This window comes from Puma concolor, chromosome B3, assembly GCF_028749965.1.
Source record: "Puma concolor isolate L17-30 chromosome B3, mPumCon1.1.hap2, whole genome shotgun sequence".
Lineage (NCBI taxonomy): Eukaryota > Metazoa > Chordata > Mammalia > Carnivora > Felidae > Puma > Puma concolor.
In genome coordinates this window covers 109,870,634-109,883,009 of record NC_141672.1, presented here as the reverse complement: position 1 = coordinate 109,883,009, position 12,376 = coordinate 109,870,634, and the positions used below count along the sequence as shown (strand labels likewise).

Here is a 12,376-nt window from a genome sequence, read left to right as displayed (position 1 = left end):
CAGTTACCCCTAGAAAATTCTCAGCTCTCACACTCCTCTGCACTCTTGTCCACACTCTTCCTGACTGGATTGCCTGTACCTGGCTCTTCTCCGGCACATTGAATGCTCTCACCCCTCAAGGCCTGTGAAGTCCCCATTCCTGGTCCCCCCCCCCCCCCCCGCCCCCGCCTTGAACCCTTCACTGGAATGAATAGCCCACCCGTGGAGGCCTGGTATAGTGGACGCTGTAGTGTGCCCCTCAGATTCAGCTTTCGGGGCTGAGGCACCCCCTTCTTCCCCAGCTTCAGGAAACAGTGGCTCCCGACTGCGTCCCTCTCCAGAAACTGCCCTCAGTCAGAGGGTGCCGATTCCTATGAAATCATGCCTCCTTCCCCGGAGCAGTGGATGTCCAATGCTGGGTGGGGGCTGTAAAGGCTCTCCCTCCCCTTCCCCTGCTTGGATATCTCTAAGGGCCATCCCAGCTCCAGAGCTTTCTGGCACATCAGCAGAGATCATTGTTGACTGCAACTCAGGGCCGTTTCTCCCCTACCCAGTCCTGCTTCCCTTACTCCTTATGGGGACCCTTCTCAAGAGCTCACTAATTTCCATCTCAGAGAATGCTTTCTGGGGAAGCCAGTTTAGGATGCCTGGTAACAGAATGGTTAGGCAGCCAGCCCTGGTTCAAATAGAGATCAGCTGTTCTTAGTACCATGACTGGGGCAGAGTTACCTAACTTCTCCATACGATCGCTGTATCTATAAAACAGGAATGACGCTGAGGCAATAAATAGTCTCCTGCGAGTCTTGTGAGGATTAAATGAGAGGATGTATGCATGTGCCTGATACTGAGAAAGCACTCAGTAAACATTAACTATTACTGTCTACATTTAGCTTCTCTGAGGTTGAGGTAAATGGGGAGATTAGAGTACTGTTATCTGTGTCATGGGGTTCTTGGCGAGAATCAAATAATATTGAAAGGCAAAGGGTTACATTCTGTCCTGCTGTGACCTAATACAGACTCAGGGGTCAAGTTCCATGGGGGCTTTCCCCATCTGGAGCTGTAGTCTGGAAGCCTGACCCCTCCCCCAACCAGTGACAATCACTGTTACCTATCACTGCTATAACAAATTACCACACATTTAGTGGCTTAAGACAACACAGATTTATTATCTTACAGTCCTGTAGATCAGGTGTGGGTCTCATTGGATTAAAGTCAAGGTCTGCAGGCTGTGTTCCTTTTTGGAGGTTCTAGGGGAGAATCTGATTCCTGCTCATTCAGGAAAGTTGGTAGAAGTCCGTTCCTAGGGTTGTAGGACTCAGGTCCCCATTTTCTTGCTGGCTCTAAAATGAGGGTTGATCCTGTCTTCCGGAGGCCAGTGCATTCCTTGGCTGTGTTCCCTTTCTTCCAACCAGGTGACAGGCAGGTGGGGGAGTTCCTATGGCATAGCTCTCTGATCTTCTTTAGTCATCTTCCACTTTTAAGGACTCATGTGATTAGTTGGGTCCACCTGCATAATCTAGAATATTCTCCTTACCTCAAGGTCCTTAATCACATCTGCAAAGTGCCCTTTACCAGGTAAAGTAACATTCACAGATTCCAGGGATTAGAACATGAACATCTTTTATGGGGGCAAGAGGGGAGGGCATTATTCTCCCTACCACAGCCAACCAGCACAGGACAACTCTGATCCAGAATTCACCTCCTCTTCTTCCAGGGAGAGGTCTGTGCAGTTCCATGTGCCACGGGGACCTACGGCCCCAACTGCTCGTCCGTCTGTACCTGTAACAACGGTGGTACCTGCTCCCCCGTGGATGGCTCCTGCACCTGCAAGGAAGGTGATGTGCCTTCTTTTCCAGTCCCACCCTCCTCAGATGTGCACACTGCCCGAGTGGGCTGCCAAGCTGAGGAGTCTGGGCTGTTCCTGCCCCATCCACCCACGTGCAGAGTCAGGGAGTTTATTTGTCAGGTTCCAGCCAAGGAAACCCATGCCAGGGACTTCAATAGCAGGAATGTAATAGAGGGGATTAGTTACAGTGGTGTTACAATCGCTGGGGTAGCATACAAAGGAAGGCAGGCTGACCAGAGCTTAGAAGCTGTGAGAGGAGTTTCCACCACTCCTGGAGGGGAAGGACAGATGGAGGAAGTGGAATTCTAGAGCCTGGGAGTGAGGGCCACTGGGTGGGAGCTGGCACGTGGATAGAGGGGTTGCGTGACAGTGCTGGAGCACGGTGGAGACCCAGCCATCATCAGAGGCCCTGCCTGCAGCAGAGAAAGGGGACAAGGTATGTGACGTCTCTCCTGCTCCCCTACTGTGGTCTGTGGGCCAGGTCACCCACTGTGAAGCCCATCTGGGAGCCAGCCGAGGGAGAACCTGGGGTATGTGGCAGCAGGGATCAGCCCCCTGTGACACAGATCAGAGCAGGGAGGGGGAGAAAAGGATCTGAGAGCCAGCAGACCAGTGACCAGCCTCAGAATGGGAAACCAGCTTGTCCTGGAAAAAAAGGGCCCTAAAATAAGCTGCCGGATTCCACCCTGGGCAGAAAATAGCCCTCCCCATCTCAGCCGGTTCCCTGTCCCAGGGGGGATCAAGCACTTACAGCACGGGCAGTGAGAACTGGGAGGCGGGAGACCTGGGTTCTCCCCCCAGCTCTCCTAATAGCCGTGCTGTGTTTCTGAGCAGACTCCAGGTGGAATGTGTCTACTCACCCAGCAATCAGAGAAACAAAGGTTTAGGTGGCAGGGGCCCGGCTGAGAGAGGGGGCAGAAGGCCGTGCTGGGCCCAGATGGAGCAGTGACAGCCCTGTCCCTCCCCGCAGGGTGGCAAGGCCTGGACTGCACCCTGCCGTGTCCCAGCGGGACGTGGGGCCTGGACTGCAGTGAGAGCTGCACGTGTGCCAACGGGGCAGCCTGCAGCCCCGCCGATGGCTCCTGCTCCTGTGCCCCCGGCTGGCTCGGAGACACCTGCGAACTGCCCTGCCCGGTGAGCGCCCGGGGCAGGGAAGGACCGGGTGTGCCCAGCAGCCCCTCTCACCCTTTCCCTGCGGTCGTTCTGTCCACGGAGGTGTGCAGACAAGAGCCCTGGACTAGGTGGTGGGACACGTGGGTTCAGGGCTCAGCCCTAGTTCTAACCTCTGTGGCCACTTTCCTGCTTTGGGACCTCAGCCCTTTCCTCTAGAAAATGGCAGATCTTTGGCAGATGGAGTGCCGTGGCATCACTTCCCCCTTGCTGTGCTTGGTTAACATTATTAATTGTCTCTGGCACATTTCCCTGAGCCCATGCGCAGCCTCAGAATCCTTCATAACCCACTGCTACAGGACAGCCATTACTAACCCCTCGGGGTTGCTGTTCCTCAATAATTTTATGATCAGGGTATGGGAGGACAAAACCAAACACTCTTCAGCAATAACCACCCAGACTTAATCACTGGATCTTAGTCTAAGATACGAATAAGTTAAACCAACCACTATGTGATATTGTTGAATGAGGCCTACAGTCCTGGGTTCAAATGCTGACTTCGCCACATCCTAACTATGTGACCTCGAACATGTTACTTCGCCTTTCTGACCCTATTTCTCGTCTTTAACTTGTGAATATAATGGAACCATCCCAAAGGTATGCTGTGAGGATTAAGAGAAATGAGTGATAGAAGGCTCTTGACACCTAATGAACATGCAACAAAAGTCAGTTGGTACCTTCTTGCCTAGGAATAAATAATAGATCAGTCATTCTTCACATGGGATCGATGCATTGTGATTTACAAAGCGCATTCTCATTTACAAATTTGTGTTAATGATCATTAATTACATCCTTTCGAGCTTGACCATCGAGAACCCCACATTTCTGTGAATGCAGCCAAAGAATGATTTGGAGTGACCTCGTGGCCATGTCGATCACCAGTTATAAAAAGTGCTCCCACTGCGCCCCGGCCACAGTCTCTTTGCATCCCCATGGGGCAGTGGCTCAATTTTGTCATCAAAATCCAACAGAAGTGTATGAACCTCTGGGAGTCTAGGTCTGGTCATTTCTCCCTCCCCTTCTCTCCACAGGATGGCACATTTGGGCTAAACTGCAGTGAGCGTTGTGACTGCAGCCATGCGGACGGCTGCGATCCTGTCACAGGCCACTGCTGCTGCCTGGCCGGATGGACAGGTAACTGCCCCCTGCCTCGCCACCACCCAAGGCCTGTGAAACTAGGTCTTTGGGGTTGTACTTCTCTTGACGGTTCTTTTTCACTTCTTCCTGCTCCTTACATATGCACCTTTCCCTTATCTCCTCTGGGCCCCACTTCTCCATTCCATACAATTCAAGCAGACAAATTATTGAACATCTATTATGTGCAGGCTTCGTTCTGAAGGTCAGGAACATACCAGTAAGAAATCAGACAAGGGTTGAACACATGGTGGGTGTAGGTGCTGAATCTATATTCACAGAGGATATGGTAGGGAGGAGGACGGGGACCTTCCGCTTAGCTCCGGCTCATATTCCTGGTCCAAAATGTATCCTTCAGTCTGCTTCCCAGACATAGAGCAAATCCATCCCATTGCCATGATCCTGGTCCTCCAGGCACCATCTCCCAGCTGGCCCTGCCTTGGCCTTCTACTTGCTCTCTCTGGGCCACCCCTCTTGCCCAGCTGCATCCGTTATGCATACGGTGGCCCAAGTGAACTTCTTAAAACACAGCTGCATTCATACTAGCCCCTGCTCAAGAGTCCTCAGTGGCTTCTCCTGGCGCTTACATAAAATCCAAATTCCTTACAGTGGCCCAGGGTCCGTACGATCTGGCCCCCGCCCACCTCTGCCACCTCCCTTTTGCCTCCCCCCCCTCCCGTCTACTACCCTGGAGCATTTGGACCGACCACTCTCCTGACTCCAGGCCTTTGTACGCGCCTTCTTTCTGCCTGGGTCACTCTTTCCTTTTCTCTTCACCTGATCATGGCCTTCCCCTTACAACAGGCCAAGACTACATCAGAGCCCCTTTTATTAATTCTCATAATATCCCACACTCTTCTTTTTGCCGTACTTGGCTCACTCGACACTGAACCTGTATCAGAGTATTTATTATTCGGCTCCCCAGCTAGACCATCAGCTCCCTGGAGGCAGGGCCTTGTTCATCACTGTATCCACCGCTTGCCACCCACTGAGAGACAGAGGCCATGTTGGTCAGGAACACAGACCTGGAGCCAGACTGCCTGGGTCTGTGCCCTCTCGGGGTCCTGAATTCTCCATCTATGAAATGCAGATAATTCTAATCCTCCCGGTTGCAGGGTCATTTTGAAGTTTAAATGAGTGAATACTTGAAAGTGCTAAATGTGCATGGCACTGTGCTCAATAAACGTAACGCATGAATATAGGAAGTGCTTAATCATGCTGTGCTGCGGGAATGAAGTCGGTCCCAAGGTGGTGGACAGAGGGAAAAAGGCAGGCGTTGCTGGCAGTGTAGGTCTTCAGATAATAATTCATACCAGGTTGCTGACCAGCGGAAAGCCAAGGACATCGCTTCCTCTGCAGCATCTCTGACCTGGCTCCTCTGCCCTGCCCCTTGGTACGGAGTGAGACTCCACCCTAGTTACTGGCACCCCAGATGCCTAGCTGGAGCCAAGTGGAAATCCACTTTAATTTTTCATTGCCTTGATTTCAAGCGAGCTGGTAAGATTTTAATGATATCTAGTGCTTAAAAATTCTGTCTTTGATGGACAACTTTTCAGCAAGGCCTCTGCTGTTCTAAAGCTAATTTCTCCAAATGCGGCCCTGAAGTCATTTCAAAGGAGTGATTGATGTCCTGAGGTTTGTCATGGAAAAGGGGACCGAGGAAGGATAAGGAGGGGATGGGGTGTAGGTCCCGGACATGCACTCAGTGAACCCTCCCCACCCACACCTGCCCCAAGAAGTCTCTCCCTGACTTCCCAGCTCCTGGCTCATTGCTCATGCTTGGACTCAATACCGGTTTTGCTCTGCCCTAAGTATGTGCATGTCTTCCCCCTGCCTGCATAAGCCAGACTCTTTTGGCAAGTGCCATCACATCTAGTTCCCCTTGGCCTGTACCTAGTCGGTGTTTATTAAATGCTTATTGAAGTAAGTTGAAAGAAGGTGGGCTATAACCATATATGGGTTTTCCCCTTGAAGCGAAGGAGACCTTCAAGATGATCTACTGTAACCTCTCAGATTACAGATGAGGAGAGGGAGTTGTCCAAGGTCTCAGAACGTTAGTGCCAATAGGATGGGGACACAGGATTGCATTGTAAGAAGGAATCATCTATTCATTCAATTAGCATTTATTGACTCAAGCAATCACCATAGTCCTTACTTGGCAACTGCCATGTACCCAGCACTGTGTCAGGCCTAGCAGTAAACAGCAAAATTCAATAAAGCAGTAGTTCCTGCATACCTATTATGTACCTGACACTGTGCTGGGCACGGGAGAAGCAAAGATAACCAAGATGGCGTCCTGTCCATTAGGAGCACCAAATAAGGAGGGTCAGAAGTGTCAATAAGCTATGCTCCCTTCACATTGCTGCCAGGGGAGACGAGCCTTATGTACGAAACATTCAAATAATAGGCAGGGACAAAGCTGTAGGCCACTGACTTTCAAATAGATGCTTGAATCCCTGGGTAGACATCTGGGAAGGCTTCCTGCAGAAGGACCCTAGGCAGACCTTGAAGGGTGTGGGCTGCTGAGTCGCTGCTGGCCTCGTGGCATGAATTTGAGGTCACAGTACATGAATTGTTTGCCTGGCTTTACCCATCAGTATAGATGAAGAGGGGGGTCCCGAAAAATACAGCAGGGAAGGACCTCTAAGGGAGATTATTATCCCTATTCAACTACTGGGAACACAAGGCCTAGATAGGGTAACTGATGAAGCTGTGCATTTTCAGAAGCTGTAACTGAAGACCCTCCCACCAGGCCAAGGATCTGCTCCTTTGGCCCTCCAGTAGAACTGGGGCACTCCACGCAGGGGCAAACCCTGGGCCCTTCTCCCCACTCAGATCCCAGCGTCTCGAGCTCCAGAGAGTTCTTAGGACATAGAAAAACCTCCAACAGGGGCCCCACTCCCACAGAACCAGGCCTGTAATATCAAAGTTGCCAGATCCTGAAACCCAGTGGGCCCTTGCTGACACCTGCCATCGGCATAATCACCTTGCACTGAGAGCCATCTCAGGCCCCAAGAAGGAGGACCCCTTCTTGACATGAAAACATGTTGAGGATCCCACACATGAGAGTAGCTGTACTTTTAATATCCATTGATTGGGAGAACGCACAGTAGCCACAAGCTGCCACGAATTCAAGGGTGCTTTTGTGTTTATTAATCACAGCAGTATCCGCATACGGTTTCAGGAAAGAGCAGTGTGTATGTGTGACCCGTGTGCCTTGGTCAGCCTACAAAAAGCACTTGAGGCACCGATGGGATCAGAGGTCGCCGTCGGGCAGCAGAGCTCTGCCTTAGTCCCGGTGGGCCTCCCGGGAACAGCAGAGTCCCTCGGCCCACAGTCTGATCCTGGGTTTCCAACAGAAGATTCCTTGGAGCAGGTCACAGGTTTCGTGTGCCTCCAGAAGGGGAAACTTGAAGCGGTATCCAAAGCTTTGAACAGCTTCGTGGCCCTGCCTTCCCCAGGCTCCCCTTCAGTCAGTCAATCCGCGGGGTTGGTCCAGGGTCAGCCTCTTGAGCCCTTGAAACCGCACCGGGAGAGGCCTCCGTCAAGGGGTGGAGTGTGCTGGCCAGATTCCCCCGTGCCACGAAGAGGCCTCATTTCCAGGAGAGCAGCATCGGAAACCCTTGCCCTGCTGGCAAATTGAGATGTCACAGGGAGGGGGGCGAAGGAGGGAGTGTATGCACTGGACTAGACAGGCACTGAGGGTGAATGAGGCCTGTCGTATCCCCTCACTCTCCGCTCTCTCTGGCTGTTCGGTCCTCCCTTCTTCCCTCCACTTCCCATGGGCACAGGGGGCCTCTGCAATTCCAGCCTGCGCTCCTCGTGCTAGGGCTGGCTCTCGTCACTGGGCCTGAGAGTCTTCCTCCCTCTCTCTTTCTCGCAACCCCCGTCCCTAGAACAAGGCAGACATGATCTTCAAGCTAATTCTGTTCTTCTCTGAGCCTCTGATACTCACCATCCAAAGCCACGCCAGTTTCCTGGGGCCCACACCCATCTGTTCACCTAATGCATGTCAGACTGGAAGTCTTTCTGCCTGAGAGGAAACCCCACCTCTCAGCTGGGGCCTCGGGCCTTTTAAAATTCATTCTTAGCCTTTGGGCTGCCATCATCTCAGTAACTTATTTGCTCTGTCTCCACTCAAGAAGACCAGGTAGGCCTTCCTCCTCTTTCTTTCTTTTTTTTTTTTTTTTTTTAATTTTTTTTTTTAACGTTTATTTATTTTTGAGACAGAGAGAGATAGAGCATGAACGGGGGAGGGTCAGAGAGAGAGGGAGACACAGAATCTGAAACAGGCTCCAGGCTCTGAGCTGTCAGCACAGAGCCCGACCCAGGGCTTGAACCCACGAACTGTGAGATCGTGACCTGAGCTGAGGTCGGACGCTTAGCCGACTGAGCCACCCAGGCGCCCCTCCTCCTCTTTCTTTTTTTTTAATTTTTTTTTTTTCAACGTTTTTATTTATTTTTTTTGGGACAGAGAGAGACAGAGCATGAACGGGGGAGGGGCAGAGAGAGAGGGAGACACAGAATCGGAAACAGGCTCCAGGCTCCGAGCCATCAGCCCAGAGCCTGACGCGGGGCTCGAACTCACGGACCGCGAGATCGTGACCTGGCTGAAGCCGGACGCTTAACCGACTGCGCCACCCAGGCGCCCCTCCTCCTCTTTCTTAATAGAATACATCATAGCATAGAGAAAACATCGGAGTGCGTCACATACAGTGACAATAAAACCTCATTTTGCAAAGTGTTGGTTTCTATTACAAACGTGTGCACATATGATATAAAATCCACTTTGCACCGAGGGCTGTGGTCAAAAGGATCTGAAAAGACCCCACCCACTGTCTGAGCCCTCACCCTAGGGCTGGTTGTCTGGGACCCAAAGGACCAGTGGCTCCTGGGCCGACATGGCCACTAGGCAGGGAGCTCACTCGTGGCTTGTGCAGCCCCGCCCTGTAACAGCATTCACCTGCCCCAGAGTTGGTTTCTCTCAAGCCTAACCTTGGATACCAGCTAAGATGTCAAAGATGAGGGTGGTCCTTCATGACCTGGTCCCTTCTTGGTCCCATAATCCCATCTCTTGCCATACCTCGTTTTGCACTTTATGGTTCCGCCACGTTATGCTGTGTTTTCTTTCAAGGCACGATTCTCTCTCCTGCCTCGTACGCTTTGCACAGAGGGTTTCCTTTACCTGGTAAATCCCTCCTTGGCCATTAGGACTTAGTTTGGGCATCTCCTCTTCCTGGAAGCCCTCCCTAGACCAGCCAAGTCTAGATAGGAATTTTCCTCTGCACTCCCAGATACACTGTGCTCACCTCCACCCCTTTATTCTGCATGGCGCCCCTTCCCATCATCCTTCCTTCTGCCTTCACTCCTCTTACCACTGACCTGAGTCTGCCTCTGGCCCACAGGCATCCGCTGTGACAGCATGTGTCCACCTGGTCGCTGGGGCCCCAACTGCTCCGTCTCCTGCAGCTGCGAGAACGGTGGCTCCTGCTCCCCAGAGGACGGGAGCTGCGAGTGTGCCCCTGGCTTCCGAGGACCCTTGTGCCAGAGAAGTAAGATGGCTCACCCTCTCCACCCCTTCCCTGTTGGAACTAGTCCTGGCCTGAGAGGGACTAGGGTCTCAGAGTCAGCCCCCATCAAACCTCTCCCTCTAGTCCCCTCTCTCCCTGCACTGGCTTTTCTGTCCCTAAGTTCAGGGCCCAGCCTGGCTCCTCAGCGGAAACAGGACCAGACCACAGCTCCTCTCTGCAGGAGGGGGTGGGCCCTCGAAGGTGTGGGGTGGAGACAGCTCTCCGCATACCCCTGAGGAGCCTCTCTGCATCCCTGTGTGGAACCGGCCAGGTAGCCAAGCTGACTGGGGCCCCTGAGGCTGCTGACCGTCCTCTCCCCTTCATCCTCAGTCTGCCCCCCTGGCTTCTATGGCCATGGCTGCGCCCAGCCATGTCCCCTCTGCGTGCACAGCAGTGGTCCCTGCCACCACATCAGTGGCATCTGTGAGTGCCTCCCTGGATTCTCCGGAGCCCTCTGCAACCAAGGTAGTGTCTCCAGGGGAAGGTATGGGCCAGGGAGGCGAGGCATCCTGGGAGAGAAGGGGCTGGCAGGAGGGGTTTGGGGCTTCTCATCATGCTCTGTGGAGGCAGCTCCCTGCATCTTCAGGGCGTAGGCCTACCTTTGTGAGAACTGGTCACCGCCAGGCATGAGACAAAGCCATTGCGCAGTTAAAAGGAACAGGCTCAGAGAGGTTAAATGACTACTCCATGGTCTCACCACTAGAAAGTGGCAGAGCTGAGAAACAAATTCTGACTCCAAAGCTGAGGAAAAATGAAATAAGCGTAGATGAGTTCTGCGTAAGAAGCGTCCCCGAATGGCTTCTGCTGAGTGCCAAGTGGTAAAGGCAGAGGATGCTGTGGGAATTCAGAGGAGACAGTTCTGGCATGGGCTGGAGATGGCAGCTTCCCAGCCCTGCTCCCCCCACACTCAGGCCAACGTCACTGATCCCTCACCGCAATTTCCCATCTCCACAGCAGCATCCTTCACAAGGCCAACTCCAGCCAGCCTCCGCCACTCAACAGGACTTGAAAAGGGAGATGATAAAGCTTATTTGCATTGGCGTGCTGCTAAACTGGCTCTCTGTGGGGGGAAAGCCTTGCTTTGTAACATTTGCAAGCAAGTTCTGCGACCTCAATGTCTCCGCCGTGGTTGATGCCACAATCCCAGTGGCTCAACACGGTCACAAAATTCTTGAGTATTTAGCAACCAGCGCGAAAGTAGAATGGGGCTCTGGCACACCCCGCTGCCTACTGCCGTCCCTGGCTCGGTTAGGCCAGTGCTCGGTGTGGATTTGGGGGACAGCAGCATGCTGTGCAGGTCTTCAGCTGGGTCTTAGCCTAAGAGGCAGAGAAGGAAGAAAGGTGTTGCGGGTAGAGCAAGCAGCTTGGGTGTGGACATGGGACTGTCTGGCATTAAGGGGGAGCTAAAGAACGTGGGGGCCGGGGATGGCAGAGGGGGACTGGGAAGGTGTGGTCTGAGGCCTTCAGGACAGCTTTGAACGCAGGGGTGCAGAATTTGTACTCTGACCTATAGAAGCAAAGAGATCTCAGACTAAGGTAAACTTAGAGCTTAAAGCAACTTCAAGGTCATCTGCTCGAGAATCTCATCTGGCCTCTGCTTAGATGCTTCCACTGAGAGCTCACTACCTCCCAGGGGAACAGATTCTTTTGATGAATAATCACCACTGAGCTGGGCTGGTTTTGTAAGGCTATGGGCCGTTAATATGTATGAGTGGAAAGTTCATTCCATGATGCTTTGAGGTCATGAGAAGTTTGGGCCCCGGGGAAGCATATGTGACAGTTTCATTTGCTTGCAGCCCTCCTAGGACAGTTTAATCATAACCCGACGCGTCGAGGTTTACTTATTAAACATCGGAGACCCAGCCGTCAATACAGATAGGCTGGGTCTAAATTAGGACCTAAACAGCCCGCGGAGTAACTCTCAGATCCTGCGATGTCTGATTTATCGCCCGCTGGCCTAATGAGTATTTTCCACATATAGATCTAATAGAGTTTGCTATTAATGGCAACTGCCCTGGTTAAGTCTCAAACCTTGTAAAAAATTGAACTGACACTTTCTAATGACCGGCTTTCCAGCGAGTTACAAATTACAGACACTGCTTATGCAGAATCATTAAACATAGATTAAATATAACCAGATGTTTTCTTTTCACCAGCCCCCTTCTCCACCGCCCCTCTTCTTGCCTCACTCTTGATTCAGCTAAGAAGTCGACCAATTAATGTATTAGACTGATCGCATTAGCGGCTCCGTGGGTGAATTTGTCAGCCTGGAGCGTGTGAGAAAGACTTCAAAGATAAGACTGTCTTGTTAGAGAAGCCCAGAGCCGGTTTGGGGGGTATGGGAGGTGGAGCAGCTCACCCCCTTCCCCATACAGGGCCAGGACTGGGGAAACGGGCTCCCCAAATCAAGCACCTCCCAGAGGCGGGGAAGAAGCAGGAACCTGAGCTGCAGGTGGCGAGGTGCAAGCCATCCGCCCTGGAAGGAGCTAAGGTTTCGGCCAGGGGAAGCGCAGGGCCCCACATCAGCCCCATAGCTGCGAACTACGGCCTGAGCCCAGTGAATGAGGGTCACTAGCCCCATTTCTGAGATGAGGAAACAGAGACTTAGAGGGGTCACGCAGTCTGTCCAAAAGTGCTCACCGAGTAAGTGGCAGACCTTTCTAGCTGTGTGACCTTG

General features: G+C 52.4%; 1 protein-coding gene across 11 annotated transcripts in view; it reads left to right on the top strand.

The window, feature by feature from the left end:
• MEGF11 (multiple EGF like domains 11) overlaps positions 1-12,376 on the top strand; it is a 362,425-nt gene that overhangs the window by 325,731 nt on the left and 24,318 nt on the right. For 10 of the 11 annotated variants that reach the window (XR_015252725.1, XM_086710990.1, XM_086710991.1 and 7 more), the window contains exons 11-15: positions 1,694-1,814; positions 2,796-2,959; positions 4,027-4,129; positions 9,535-9,681; positions 10,030-10,164. Coding sequence is in view for 10 of the 11 variants with exons in the window: in XM_086710990.1 (XP_086567116.1) it covers positions 1,694-1,814; positions 2,796-2,959; positions 4,027-4,129; positions 9,535-9,681; positions 10,030-10,164 (670 nt within the window). In the remaining variant the exon portion in view is untranslated. The remainder of the gene's footprint in view (positions 1-1,693; positions 1,815-2,795; positions 2,960-4,026; positions 4,130-9,534; positions 9,682-10,029; positions 10,165-12,376) is intronic. The other variant, XM_086710989.1, reaches the window with a different exon arrangement.